At 41.0% G+C, this 16,205-nt stretch overlaps 1 protein-coding gene across 1 annotated transcript in view; it reads right to left on the reverse strand.

Moving 5' to 3' along the window:
- LOC134226162 (intraflagellar transport protein 81 homolog) overlaps positions 1-16,205 on the reverse strand; it is a 64,003-nt gene that overhangs the window by 33,046 nt on the left and 14,752 nt on the right. The window contains exon 2 of the mRNA XM_062706760.1: positions 4,061-5,288. Coding sequence (XP_062562744.1) covers positions 4,061-5,288 — 1,228 coding nt within the window. The remainder of the gene's footprint in view (positions 1-4,060; positions 5,289-16,205) is intronic.

The following is a 16,205-nucleotide window of genomic DNA, read 5'->3' on the forward strand; positions in this document are numbered from 1 at the left end:
TGCATTGCGTGACATCGCGGTGCACTGGCCGATATCGCTCCCAGTCAACGACGGTGTAATTTATAACGCCAACCAGCTTCAGGTCCTTCCAGGTAGTGGAACCGTGCTCCAGATGGATCAGGTAAAGCTGGTCGCGATATTTCCTCGCCTTGTCGTGACGAGCGATCTTGTGGACGGCTACTGGCTTCAGTCCGCAACTTTTAAGCTCTGCTTGGAGCTCTTCCTCCTTCATGTCGTGAAGTCCTCGCAGCAAAGCCTTGAGCGGCTTCGTGCCGGGGTGGTCATGAGTGTAGTACTCATACTTGTGGACCTCGAGGAACTCCACGACGGATTGATGATGGTCCCTGTTGGCCGGCATCACTTTCACGCCCTCGCTGCAGAGCCGAAAAGTACATTTCAGCCCCTTAGCGATCAGCTGGCGAATTTTTGGGCGTAAATCCGGCGGATCGCCCTTCACAAACACGGGCGGGCACTTCTCCTTCCGCTCCGGTTGCACCTGCGGCAGCTGCGATTGCTGCTTCTTCCTCTTTTTCGGCGGATTGCCGGCGTCATCAAGCGGCAACGGCGAGAACACGTTGCTCTGCAAAAGCTGCTTGGAGGGGTTACCCGCGCCTCCAAGAGCAGTGCGCTTAGGCACTTTTCCAGCGACCGAATCGGCCACCGAGTCTCCCATGACGGGTCCGGGAGAAAATAACGCCAACGCGACAAGCGAAAACGTAAACAGCGAAAGAACGAGAAAAAACACTTCGAAAAAATGCGCGAGCAAAAAACACGTCCGTACGTGTTGCTGTCTCGAACTGGAATGGCGGAAACGGCAAATTTGACGGAAAATATATGGGCTAACTGTCAAATTTGCCGTTTCCGTTTCTGTTCCGCCGACATTGTATTTGGGGCTTTATTATCATGCTAAAGATTTGCAACCTCTATTAAAATCGACTCCCAACTATTGGAACGTCCATTTAATATGCATTGTCTAAGGAGTTAAAGCTTGTGAATTTCCTCCAGTCATATGGTCTTCCCCTCACCAGCGCCCAATCACGGAGTGCCACAATCAGAATAATGTAAAATTCAACCTCGCCACATCAACTGCCATACAAACCTGAAACGACCTGAGCACGGTAAGCCCCTATTCAAACCAACCGAAACCAGCGAACGACACCCAAAATATGAAACATAATCGACTGAGCGCGGCGGAGCAAAATCAGTTTTGAGCCACCCTGTTTATTAGTTTGCTGCTATCGGTACCGGTGTTTACATTCGCTCCGCGATCAGTTTTTAGTCGTTTTTTCGAACAAAAATAGCAGTTTTTATTAAGTTTTCGCGTCAAATAAGTGACTGATTTCATAAAGTGATGTTTCATTTGCATTCCATCAACATTTCGGGCTGCTCATGTGCGGAGAAGTGTGTAAAAATATGATTTTTTCAATGCCCTTTGAGAAGAAGTGGAGTGCAGTGATAAACCAAAAAACCGCGGACGGCAGTTAAATTGACACGAAACTGCTGGTTTAGGCTATATTTCGAGCCGAAATGCATAGGACTTTTTGAAGAAACATGTTAATTATCACGGGAAGTACATAAATATACTGTGAACAGGTTAGTAATCTGAATATTAAACTTTTGTTCGATGCTGTTCGATGCATTCGAATGTTGGTGGGAGAGGAGTGCGGGAGGTGTGGGGTTGACCCGTGGAAGGTCCGGTGCCATATTGACTGCCATCGTGGTACTCTACCAACTATGTCCTTAATCAGCAACTTCTTTTATTCCACATTGGTCAGAATGCTCGGAGCGGTGGGTGCAGTTGACCTCCAGAAATGTCAAATCAGAGACTAACTCGCAGGCAAGCTGGCGGCCATTACCGCTCACAGAAAGCTAGATTTTTTAGTTGTTGAGATAAAATAAATTTTTCAAAAGTATTTCTTCATTTGAAGAAGATTATTTCCTCTTTTGAACTTTTCACCAGATTCAATAATACGAGGGTCCCGTAGCGTAGTTGGCTACACGTTCGCCTCACAAGCGGATGGTCATGGGTTCGATTCCCAGCCCCTCCACCAAACCCTCGTCAGTCGCCGGATACGCAGCCCATGCGGTAGCGTATTGGGGAACGCGTCATACCGTACGGCTGCCTGATGACGACTGACAAATTGATCTTCTCGGAGCCATTCCTCCAACGGACCCGGCTTAATGGCAATCGAACAATGCAACGATCATTGGAAGCACGACATGGACAAACGGACACAATGGACTCATGATGAGATGGACTGGCAACGACAACAATAATGAGTAGGGTAAGACGGTATAATGCGCCCCACCTGGCCAAAACGCCCCTCTTTGATTTCTAGAAAACTAAAACTAACTAAGGGTCAAAATCAGTTGGTACCTATAAATATTTGTAAAACCATCGTACTATGTGAATGTGGAAGTATTTTTGTAGTACATAATGAAAATAATAGCAAAATACGAAAAGTGACAGATTTGATGTAACTTTTCATGTTTATTTGCTCAACATTCTGGAGCGACGCTAGCATACTGTCCGCAAAACTTGCACGGGAACACTCAGTTGGGCAACAAAATAACTTTTCTCAGTGGTTAATATGATATAAAATTGCTTCCATCTTCAAAAACGTAACGATTTTTGAAAATATGTTTAACTGGCCAAAACGCCCCAAGGTACGCATGACGATATGCCCTTACCAACTGGACACAAGCGCGGCGAGCTTGCAGCAGTTGCTTTCAAATTATATGGAAATTATTGAAATGTAAATAAAACCTGATTAAATGGACTTATGTTGATTTTTTAATGTCAAGCACATAAGGATTTGTAACCTTTTTATTATGGGATTGATAAAATACTATTGAAGGGCTTTGGAACGTCTTTGGCTAAGGTGGGGCGTATTGCCCACGCCTTTTAGAAATCCATTTTTTCACGACTTTTCAAAAAAACATTATTTCGTGTTATCTGTAATATTTTTATATGACTACTCACGGGCAATGCATTTGCGACTTCTTGCACTACCAAATAACACAAAGTTTGCATAAATTACGATGAAAAGTAAAAAGTTATCAAGGTTTTGCTTTAGGGGGGGCATATTATACCGTCTTACCCTAATGGAAAATTAAAAACAGATTATGTGTGGATTCTGTGCGGCAGAATACCACAGTAGATCTCGGCACAGTAGCGGTTAAGGAACACAGAGTGCCTAATAAATAAAGGAAGGAATTCAATAATACATCCTATCTAAAAAAAAATTCAGTCTTATACTAGTTCATGAATTGCAAAACAGTTTTGTAACGCATTCTTTGAAGAATAATTAACATCATCTCGATATTTTAATCGGGCATATAACTTCTTAGGATCCTTGCATGTTTTGGAAATGGCAAAAATACAATCTTGAGAATTGATTGGCGAGAATTTGTTTGGTGCTGATTAGTGCCACAACTGTTAATAAAAATGAATAAAAAGCGTTCGAAACAATTTGAACTTTTTACATGTGGGACCGACGTTCATCAACTTTCTATTTCTTTATTTGATTTTGCTGGCGTGACAGAAATTGCTAATCAACTTTCATTAGAAAATGTACACGAACAAAAGTTCCTATATTTTGATTCTGTGCGCACTGCCGCCAATGTTAATTGGTATCCGTGTCATAAACAATCCTATTTTCAAATATGCGGGGTAAGCTTTGTTTCACTATGGATTTTAGTTTATTATCCAACAACATGCATTAGTTGTCTTAATCGTAAAATGCAGCCCACCATTGTAAGTTTATGCTCTGTTTTTGAAAATAATTTACAGTTCCTTTTCAGGAAAATGAAGCAATTATCCAAATCAACATCATTGCGGCCCTCGTTTGCTTCACTGACCACAAAAACTGCAAACAAACAGCCTTCTCCAATATTCACTTCAACATGTTCTACCCGTCACAATAGCAGCAATCCGAAATCTTTTCATCATATTTTTTACCACCTTACCTGCCGAAGGTTACGAATCTGCAAAACTGCCTAATTATGCACGTGACAACCCCCTAAAAATGCCATCTCTCTATTCCCACTCCCTGCTTACCTGCTTCTTTGAATCCATCTCGTCCTTCAACTCAATCACCCGCTCCCTCAGCGGTCGCAGTTGCTGCGACAGTGGTGTGACACGTTCCCGCGCGGCTGTGACGGCCCGCTGCAGGCCATCGACCAGCCGGGTCAGTTCGGTCATACCACGGGACGCAATGCCGGGCGAGCCCGGACGGCTGTCGAATTCACCCCCACCGCTAGCCAGGCTACCGCCGGCCATGGAGGAATCTTCGTCAGTCACCTGGGACAGGGTGCTCGAGAGCGATGGGTCTTGAGTTTTCAGATTTTCCAACGTTTGAGTGAGATCGGTGACTTCGGCCTTTACCGAGGCCAGCTCGGCCCGTTGCTGTTTGTAGACGTTGCTCTTGGCGCGGAGTGTGTTCACGAATTGTTTGAGCTCTTCTCCCCGCAGGATGACTTCTCCGACAGTGTCATGCAGCTTTCGTTGCTTGTCGACGAGCTGTTTATCGATCTCACGCAGTTCTTTCGTCATTTGATCCAGCTGTTCGGCGGCAGCTTCTTTGTTACGCGCAACCATGGCAGCTTGCTGGCGAAACGGTCCGAGCGTGTCGTTCTGGGTGTTGTACTCTGCCAAGCGAACCTCAACGAGTTTTTGAATTTCCCGATTCAGTTCTTCGATCTTGCCTTGCATATCGACAAGATCTGTCCGGCTGATACTTGGTTCGTCGATTACGTCCTGGAGGATTTGCACCTCGGATCTACGCTGGAGCAACTCTTGGGGTAATTTTTGCTGTACCATGAACTCCAGCACTTGCGTTTCTTCGATGATGCTCTCCATCAAGTTTTGCGGAGTGGCCCCTTGAACGGACATTTTGGCATTGTGCAAATCTTTCTGCAGTCGATCTTGTATCATACTGGCCCGATTGAGTCCCTGTTTCTGCTCGTCGATCTGGGAAAGAAGTTCCTTTTGGCGTTCTTTCTCAATGCGCAAACTATTAGCCGCTTCAAGAAGCAACTCCTGTTGGGGAACCTTGTCCAACCGAGTTTGAGTGCGTTCGATGCGTTTCTTAACGTTTTCGATCTCGGTTTCGATGGCACCGATGTCGCTGCGCAACTCGCGCGTTTGAGCCCCTTCATGGACAGACTGCTCATACGCTCTGTGAGCATCTTTGAAATCGTCCATGGTTTGTAGATATTGCGCCCACAAGCTACTTAAATCCGGCATAGACATGGCTTCTGGTGGCAGATCCAGTGGGATTAAAAACCTATTGGATTGAAGATAATAACATTAAAACAGATCAATCCAGGTATCTTTCCTTGCACACTGATAAAGGTAATGATAAGGTTATAGAAATGAAAATTAAATCTGAATGAATGCAATTTTGCAGCATTGATTTTTTTCATTACCGTACAGGTTTGGCCCAGAGGGTCTCAGATTTTGAAGAAAATGTACCTTCTACCGGGGTAATAAATATTTTAATTTTTATTTTCATGGTGCACAAGGAAGTCGCTGGGCCAGGTCACCAGCGTAAATCCGAGAACTTACACTTTTCATAATACACCATTGGAGAGGGGAATGGAAGTAGACATCGCAACGTCATTAGCCATGCTGCTTTAAAGTTTTGCGGGATACACGGGAGGTGTATTTTGCCTAAAGGAGGAGGATGGGAGGGGATGGGGTACCATTGATTATAAACGTATTAGTTTATAATGTTGTGAAAATTCATATGTAAATATGTATATTAGGGTGGCTCAAAAAAGACTTTTTCAATTTTTTTGATGGGCCGCCCTTTTGTTCGTTTCTATTTGATGCCCTGATGCTCTGGACAAAATTTCAGCCAAATCGGTCAACGTTTGGGCGATGCTAAACTCGTTGGAAGTTTATATGGAAAAATGTATGCAGAAATATCCAAAAACAGTGATTTACAGTTGGACGGCACTATTTACGATCAAGAACCATGATACTCATTCAGTTCTCGTAGAATTAAATACAGAATGTTATGCTGAAAACCGCGAGAAGATTAGAGTTTATTAGGCAAAGATATTAGCATTTTACTGGAGTGTTGTAGGGGTGAATTTATATCTTTTCAAAGGTAAAAGAAACGAAATTTGCTAAAACCCCACTTAAGAGAAATTCCAATAACTTAGCCGGGCAAACTCTAATCTTCTCGCGGTTTTCTGCATAATATTCTGTATTACATTCTTCAAGATCTGAATGACTATCATAGTTCTTCATCGTAAGTTGTGCCGTCCAACTGCAATACACTGTTTTGCGATGTTTCTGCATACATTTTTGCATATAAACTTACAACGAGTTTAGCACCGCCCAAACATTGACCGATTTGGCTGAAATTTTGTCCAGAGCATCAGGGCATCAAAAAGAACTGAATAAGAGGGCGGCCCATCGAAAAAATTGAAAAAAGTTTTTTCCATACTAATTTGAGCCACCCTAATGTATATTATATGAAAAATATTGATTTAAAAAATGTATTGGAGGTAACCACTTTCCCTTCGATGGAATTCGAACCCACGACCCTCAGTACGCTAGACTGGTACTTTAACCAACTAAGCTACGAAGGACCTTCGTCGGACCAACCTAGCGGCCACTGAACGAGCTCGAGATTCCCAAATTGGATGCATAGTCAAATCACTCGTAATCCACCAGTCTAGCGTACTGAGGGTCGTGGGTTCGAGTCCCGTCGAAGGGAAAGTGGTTATTGTGGGGTATATTGAGTAAGTTACCGTCAGCGTGTGATTATACATTAACACCTCAGCGTGTCGATCAGTGCACAGCAAGCCATGACTCGGCCTCTTCTGGTCAGACCTCTGTGGCGTGCACACGCACCCACGGAGAGCTGCCGTCATAACAATTCGCTCCGGAAATTTGCGGCCACACATTTTGGCGATCCTGCCAGGTTATTTGTTGGATCCTGACGCTGATTCCAAAAGGTGAGTTGAATTCAATTGTTAATGTGCTAATGTGTTAAAATATTTGATGATTTAAAAACACAAGGCAATGGGTTTGTATTGCTACAAAGCGCGTCTGGAAGAATTGTGGTTTTGAAAATCACAAAGCGCGTCTGGAAGACCGCTGGAAAATTAATTGTGGTTTAGAAAATCACAAAGCGCATCTGATAGACCGCTGGAAAATGGGTTGTGGTTTGGAAAATCACAGAGCGCGTCTGGAGGACCCGCTGGAAAATGGGTTGTGATTTGGAAAATCACAAAGCGTGTCAGGAAGACCGCTGGAAAATGGATTGTGGTTTGGACAGAAGACCGCTGGAAAATGGATTGTGGTTTGCAATACCACAAGGCGTGTCTGGGAGACTGCCGAGAAGAGGGTTGACAATCTAGAAAATCCCAAGGTGGGTCATGGGAGCATTGAATTTAGTTTGAAATGTATAGCTTGGCGACTTTAGTGTGCATGAGTTCTAACGAAATCTGAGAGATATGGAGATCTATCGTATGCTACAAAGTTGCTTGGAAGGCTTAATATATTATCTTGAAGTTTATTTTGGACTTTACTGACTTAGTAGTCGTAGTGAGATATCCAACATTCACGAAGCTCAAAAACGTTGCCAGCCTTCAGAAAGTCATAAGTTTGGAGTTATTGGCTAATAGTACTGGTTAACATAAGTCTAAAATTTAGGTATATACTTATGCTATCTCATTTAAGTATGATATTTCTGCGAAATTTAAGATAAATATCATATTCTAGGCCAGATGTTCCCAAACTACTTGTACATGCGACCCACCTAGCAGAATCGCATATTGCTTGCGACCCTCCCACACTGGCTTTTAGAATTTGGATAAAAATGAGTTCGCGTTAGATTGAACAAACCATTAAGAATTGCTTCATATCCCATCATTATATTACTTTGAATGGATTGGAATGATTTTGGAATTCGAACGGATTTATATAGGATTTGGATTAGATTTTGGTTGTATTTGGATTTGATTGGAATGGATTTGTTACGGATGATTGGATTTGAAACAAATTTGGATTAGATTTTAATTGGATTGGATTTGGACTGGTTTTGGATTGGATTTGATTTAGATTTGGATTAGAATTGCATTTGATTGGATTTAGATAGGATTTGGATCGAATTTGGATTAGATTTTGATTGAATTGGATTTGGAATGGATGTGGAACAGATTCGGATTGAATGTGGGATGGTTATCTCAAAAACATTTTTCAAATCAATACCTTCCACATAATGTACATATTCACAAATGAATTTTCAGAACATTGTAAAAAAATAAATAGAGAAGACCCTTATCCGTTCATCACAGTCGAGCCATTCCAGCCTACACTCATCAGCCGTCCCGGACCCCGGTCCTGTGTATCATTCAGGAGAGAGGGTCTTCCGCCAACCATCCTCAGGCAAGTACTTGTTCAGCTCAAATAGATCTCTTCCTGATGACTCCCCTGATTCCAGCTGCAGAGTGAATGCAGAGTCTCAAGCTGTTGGAGCCCGCAATCGGACACCGGGACGCACACTTGCCGCTAGCCATGAGGAAGACCCTTATCCGCTCATCACAGTCAAGCCGTTCCAGTCTACGTTCAACAGTCGTCCCGGTCCTGTGTATGAATCAGGAGAGAGGGTCTTCCGGCAACCATCTTCAGGCAAGTACACTCCTAGTAGGATCGGCTCACTGCCTGACATCTCACGTGATTCCAGCCGCAGTGTGATTGGTGAACTTCAGGCCGCTCCGTATATCGTCCCAGCCAGCAGGCCACCAAACCACGATTCACCGCCTCTGCCAGTTACGCCTACCAGCGCTCGGCATTCCTCAAACCACATGGTATCTGTTTACTAACAGAACGTGAGAGGGTTGCGCACAAAAGTCAGTCAGCTTCATTTGGCGTTATCCAGCTGTGAATATGACGTGCTCGTTTTCACGGAAACGTGGCTACGAGCAGATATCAAAAGTAGCGAAATTTCTTCCGATTACAATTTTTTCCGTTGTGACCGCAATGCAGTTATACGTTGCTCATGCGAATGCCTGTACGTTCCATAGCAGACAATTCCTCTGAGACTGATATAGTTCTATCGATTGGTGACTATAACCTTCCATCTTTGCGCTGGAATTTCGATGTTGATATCAACATGGACGCGGTTTTCCAAGCAAATGGAAACACTCTGTCTTGGAGCAAGCGGTTGAATACTGCAGCAATTGGGGTAGCTAACGTGGCGGCGCAATTCTTAAAAAATGCAGGAAGAAGATGGTCTGTTCCTGGACCTTTAGATGTGTCGAGATCATCCAGAGCTGTTCGAATCTCATCAGGAGAAAACTGAAAGCATGGCAAGCAGATATTGTAGGAAGGCATTTGACCAAAACAATTCTGGCGACGGACAGAAGATGCTCTACAGAAAACACATTCGAAGTAGGCAGCAAAAAGGTTAGCTGCTTCATTGCTTGTTCTTGAAGTAGTTCCATTAAATTTCACCAAACTGGGGATGCCGTTGTCATTCTTCCTCTTTTTGATGTATGTAGTTCCAGAAACGGGAAGGATTTTTTTTTTAGTAGGGGAACAGACGGCTTTGGCAGGTTTTGTTCTATTATTGGCAGGGGGGTTTTTGTCGACCGAATTTTATGAAATTTTGCCACAATATTCTTTGATATGCAAAGAATGTTTGAGCCAAATTTGAGCATAATCAGTCTTAAAAAACCCCCGTGCCAATAATAGAACAAAACCTGCCAAAGCCGTCATTACCCCTACTTTATTAACGTGATTTTTTAATAAAGTACTAAAAAAAAAACGGGAAGGATTCTCCTTCACAGAAGTTTGAACGTTGTGCACATAGTTTTCATGGGCAGCAGGAGAAATTGCTTTATATTCCAGCTCGAAATCACGAAGTCTGTCCCCGTCAGAAATGTTCTTTGTTACGAAGTATCGGCTACGCAGCTTGCGGAGATTGTTGCGAAGGTTACGTAGCTCAGGAGTCCACCAAGGTTGATTAAAATAAGACTTCGAGGCACGCTTCTTCCGAGGAACTTGTGTGTCCATAACTTTTAAGAGAAGTTCGTAGAGGGTCGATAGCATTCCGTCCACTGTATCAGACCGCAGAGATGGTGTCCAATCGATGTCGACAAAAGTAGAATTAATCAGATCGAAGTTGCATGCCGAATAGTCATATATAAAACAGTCTACGTCGTCAGGTAATGCTGGCATGAAATTCTCGTCAAGAAGAACGATGGATGATTGGTTTATGGTGGATATCAATAGACAGTAGCGAAGATGTTGGCTCAATTATATCAACGATCTCAGGGAGAGTTGTAAATATTAGATCGAGAAGCCTTCCATTTATGTTTACAACATGGTTAATTTGCCTCAAGCCATTGGTAAACATTCCTTCCGTGAAGTTCAGCTCAGTATCAGTGGAAACGTTGGAAGGAACGTACCCGCAATACCGATCCATAAATCTGGAAGCCGAAATTGCGTCACCAACTATCGGGGAATATCCATCCTCTGCTGTTTAAACAAGATATTATTATCGACAAACTGAATCACATAGGATTCCCAGCGTGAATTACAGAATGGCTGCACTCTTACCTATCTGATCGCAAGGCTTTTGTGACGGTGAACTGCAGGTGCTCCAATATCTTTTCAATGACATCTGGAGTACCTCAAGGCAGCGTCCTCGGTCCTCTGATATTTGTCATCTACGTTAACGACCTCGGTTTAGTGATTTCATCAAGCAAGATTTCATATGCTGACGATCTGAAGTTTTTCCGCGTAATTGCATCTCGTGCTGATTGTGCTGTTATTCAGGACGACATTAATCGTTTGCTTGTTTGGTGTGGCGACAACGGCATGCACGTAAACAGTAAAAAATGCAAGGTCATAACTTTCACACGTTCCGCCAACGCTATCCTGCAGCATTATTCCATTGGTCCGGACGGCTTGGAACGCGTCAGCTCTATTTGTGACCTAGGAGTTACCATCGATGCGAAGTTGAGATTTAACGAACACATCAGCATCATAACATTTTTATGTAAAAACTGGCTAAATAATGTGACTATGACAAGAAAATGTCAAAAATGACTTTAAACGATTACGATGTTAGTTAGCATGAGACCTCTCTGACTATCTATGAACGTAATTCCCTCTGATTCAGTTGCAACAGCGTCTTCTTGGACGACATATTCCGTGTACGGCTGGCAGACTGCTTAGAACGGAATTATGCAAAGGTATCATCAAAGGCCTGGTGAGGCATTCCACGGAGGCATGCCAGTCGATCCTGAGCGACCATTTCGAAAATATCAGAAATTTTGCACAGTTTTTCAATTTCATCTAAATCGTCATTTTTCGATATCAAATCTTCATATTAAGTCACAGCTAACTTTTCAAAAGGGTGTATGTGAAAAAGGTTCAAAAATATTTAAAAAGCTGCACAGCAAAAATGGAATGTTCGATTGTTATGATTTTTTCAGCAAAGTTAGACAACTAAATGATAGTTCTTAAGAAAATGTGCACAGTAAAAAAAAATTTTGTTTACCTTTAAAAATATCATTTTTGTCACAAAAACTCAAATATCTCAAAACCCTATCTTTTTACCAACGTAATTTTTTTAGGGAAAACGGTCCATTATATTTGCTATCTACCATAAAAATTTGGTGATGGTAAACTAATAAACAAAAAAGTTATGACATTTCAAACATTTCACAATTTTCACACTTAGTAAAAAAAATTTTTTTTCCGTGTTAGTTATTTCGAGAATTGCAGTTTGATGCAGATTTTATTGTTAAGGGCTTTGCGTGACTTAAACAAGTTGTTTTCATGATATTTTGATTTAATTATTCATAGCATCTATAAGAAACTTAGACACGATCCAGTGTTTTGATCAAAAGTATTGATAATGTCATAATTTTTATTGTACGTGACTGGCGAAAAATTTCTTTTAATAGTTTTGAAACCTTTTGATAATAAGAAACATATCAGAAATGTTATTTTTAAGACAAAAGCTGCAAAATCAAAGATTTATATACACGTATACGTCTATAGTTTACCTGCAAAAAAATATACCTCTTAGAGAATAGACTTTATGATCGGGAGGAAACGGGTATCTTCAACAACAACAAATGCATGATAGGTACATACCATTACAATGCTCACGAAAAAGCTAAAAAATTACTACCACTAAGGTTGTAAAAGATCTTATGGTAATTTTTTTGTTCAGTCAAGCAAATGACACCAAACTAGTCAGTAAAAACTTAAAAGTGATTTTGTTTATTGGAACACGCAGAAAAAACTACGTTAAAAACAAACATATTCTAGGTAAATCCAAACATAAATTCAGTTTGTTCTGGCATCAAAAATAAATCTGTTTGGAACAAACATATTGTTGCATTTGAAGCGAACAAAAACTTTTTATTGAATCAAATGTGCGTTCCAAGTTGTTTTAACTAGCTAAATGTTTGAAGCAAACATGGATATTATTGTTTTGGTTTGACCCCTCATAATATTTTCTTATCAATTCTACCAATTTTCATATTCTGGTAGCATTTGACTACCAGATTTCACAATTCCAAACGTTCATATTTCATTTACTTACCTTTCTGTACCTAAAAAACATCCCTATCCTCAATTTGGAAGCAAGAAAACATATGCTTCTATTTTTGCTCCTGCTGCTCTGCTGACTTCCGAACGGATCCGATCCGAACTCGAGGTTTTGTTTACTTTTGCAAGAACGAGCGAGGGGCTGTCCACTAGTGTATGTATAAAACAAACAGGAATTCAATTTGGTTTTAAAAATAAATATGTTTGATTCAAACATATTACCATTTTGGAAATAAACATGTATATTTTTGAAGCAAATGGATGAAATTTGTATCCGTGAATATAACGAACAACATGAGTAGCCGCTTTCTCAACTGTTGTAGGCCGTTTGATGGAAAAAAGTGTTCAAACGAGTTACGAAATCTCACCGAAAGCACCATACACGCTTAGTTCAGTTCACCCAAATATGGGTGAAGAGTACCCAAAATCACCAAAAAGTGCACATACCTAGATATGGGTGAAACGCCCTTTACCTATTTATGGGTAAGCACAGTTTACCCATATATAGGTACTTGGATGAGAGTGATTTATTAGTAAATTTCACCCATATTTGGGTGATCTATGAAATGTTTATTTTTTATTTTTAAATGAAATAAATCACTAATTCATAAACAAAGAATCATATACATTTATTGAATACAATAATCGAGACAATGATAAAATCTTAAGGTATAATATCTGGCCGACTAATATACGCTTAATCAAGCGTCGACCGTTTTTGACGGGGCATGCTGCAGCATTCACAACCTTTTAACCGGGAACCGTATCTTCAGCAGCCGCATCTGGATGAGAACAGCTGGTGTGAAGGATTACTGGTCGACATACTTCCCGCTATTTCCGTCGCAGTGCCTTTACCACTTTAGGCGGTGCTTAAAGGAAGCAGCTAGTTCGGTGTTCCACAAAATATCTTACTTGAAATAGCCTTTGCATCGCATCATTTGCCGGTTTCCTGAAAAAGAACAATTTAGATATAGTACTTTTCCTAGTTCTAGAAATAATCCTCACGGTTATCTTACCGTTATGCCGTTCCATTTCGTCGGTTTTCCGGCTCTTTCCGAGGGGATCTAGTGGCACCAACCGGTTTTAAATTGCAACTGTTTTAGTATGGCAATTCAACCGCCAACAGTATGCTTGCCGAACTTCTGCCATTGCGGCGTGATCGAGAACGGAACCGTTACCCCCGGAAAATACACATGAAGTGTACGTTTCAAGGTTTTGGCTGCTACTAAAAAAAGTGAAGAAACGTTACTATGAAAGTAAGAGAAGTGAATTATCATGGAAACTTACCATATTGCAATGAATGCTGATTCCGTGAGTATACTGTTGGCTACACATCGGGTGGATCAATGTCGGCTGGGAAATCGTTCAACGCCTTGACAATGACACTAACGAATCTCCTCAGGCCAGTGCAGTAGTAACAGTCATCTTCGCTTCTTGCTGCACACTTCCGGCTTCCCTCCGGATTCGTCGGTCGAAGGAATAAGCCCCAGTTTTCAGAACTGATACAATATCAACACTAGTTGCTCGTAAATAGTCAACAATTTTGATGTTTCCTTCTCCGGTATTCACTTTGGTCATCCTTCCAGTGTCCTACTGCCTTCGGCAAAACCTTCACCGGATAACCAAATTCCGCAGGATCTGCTGTTGGATGCACGTCGTAATAACCACCGAAGAACTGCGAAATATTCTTTGAGTACCGTTTCATTTTTCAAAACTTTATTATATTTAAAAAGAACGCGGATGCTTGAGAGCTTGAGAAAGGAACCTTCGGTGAAAATTTTACAAACTGTAAACAACAAAGTCAAAAATTTTCACCCAAATATGAGTAAATTAATTCACTCATAAATTGGTAAAGCCACTTTACCAATAATATGGGTGATATTCACCAATTTTCTCAGTACATTTCACTCATAATATTGGTAAAGAATTCATTACTCAAATATGAGTGAAAGAAGTACTCATAAATAGGTAAATGGATCTAAGCGTGTAGATAAACTGAAAGCGACTGGTTATGCTCCAATGTCCACATTGAATACATATTTACGCATTTGCACGTCCTGTCGTCTAAACGTTGACAAAAGAGCAATCTGTATATCATCGGTTGAGCAGAGCGCGGGAAGTTCGAAAACGACAACAACTGAGGAATTGCCAGATGTATCAAGTGCTGAGAGCCTTGCCACCGTACCATCAGCGAAATCTGTTTCAACAAATCAATCGGAAGATGAGTGTATCCAAAAGGTCCACATCGAACGCTTTAACGAGGGCATAGCTGGGATAAAAGTGACTCCGATTAAATGGAGTAAGATGGACTACGTTTGTTACCCGGAGAAAAAATACCGTGAAATAAACGAAGCTGTACGAAGAAACCTCTTCAAATTAGGACCTGACGATGTGGAAAATACAGACTACGATGAGGTAATTATAAATATGAAGGAAAGGTTCTCGAATGCAGCCACGACAAGGAAAGAAAAATTATTGATTTTGTCGATGCTGCCAAGTTCGTGGTCTATTCAGGATGCCATTGATGAGTTCAAAATCAATAGAAATACAGTAAAAGAGGCAAAACAATTAAAGAATAACTGTCTTTCAACCAAAAATACTAGGTCTAGTACTGCATTAACAGATGAGACAAATGAAATAGTAGTTCAATATTTTGAAGATGATGAAGTAAGTCGAGCTATGCCTGGTCAAAAAGATTATGTATCAGTAAAAAAAGATGGAAAGCGTAAAGCAATTCAAAAACGATTAATGATGACGACTTTGAAAGAAGCGTACACATGTTTCAAGGAAATTTACGATAATATTAATGTAGGGTTTTCCTCATTTGCAAGCCTTTGGCCAAGGCAATGCAAGCTTCTTTCCAATTCAGGAACACATAATGTGTGTGTGTGCACAACCCATAAGAATATTAATCTTATTTTACATAGTTTGAAAAGAATCAATTTAACAAAGGATATTAACATGTTAACTGGTAGTCTTTTGTGTGAAAATACAACATCAAATTGTTATCTACGATCTTGTTCGGATTGTCCAGGTTCTTCATCATTGGAAAATACTTCATTCGCTGTCAGATTTTCTGGATATGATACACTGCGCGGCGTTTGTAATGTTCCCAAATGGGTACTTGCACAAAACTTCACGCGGCGAATGACTGTCCAAAGGTACGGCCGCGCCAAACGAAACACCGCAATGCTATTCACCCATAAGAATCAAGTAAACGGGGTGCAGAAAGCGCGGCGGTACCTTTCATGAAAGGTTCGCTGCGTGCAATTTTGAGAAAATCAGGCAATATTGATCAGTTATCATTTGAGCAATGGGTGACCACGGATAGGTGTGACCTAGAAACTATTGTAAAACCTGTAGATGAGTTTATGTCATATTTTTGCTTGAAATTAGAAAGTTTAATCCCTCACGATTTCATTAAAACAGAACAATCCAGCTTTTTAAAAAATATGAAAAATACATTACAAAATGGTGAATTTTTAGTCATTTGTGATTTTTCTGAAAATTACAGCTTTGTATTGAAAGATGAAGTGCAGTCCCATCACTGGAACGTACAACAAGCTACAATTCATCCATTCGTTATTTATTTTAATGGAAGTGCGCAAATTGAACA

This window comes from Armigeres subalbatus, chromosome 1 (assembly GCF_024139115.2).
Source record: "Armigeres subalbatus isolate Guangzhou_Male chromosome 1, GZ_Asu_2, whole genome shotgun sequence".
NCBI lineage: Eukaryota > Metazoa > Arthropoda > Insecta > Diptera > Culicidae > Armigeres > Armigeres subalbatus.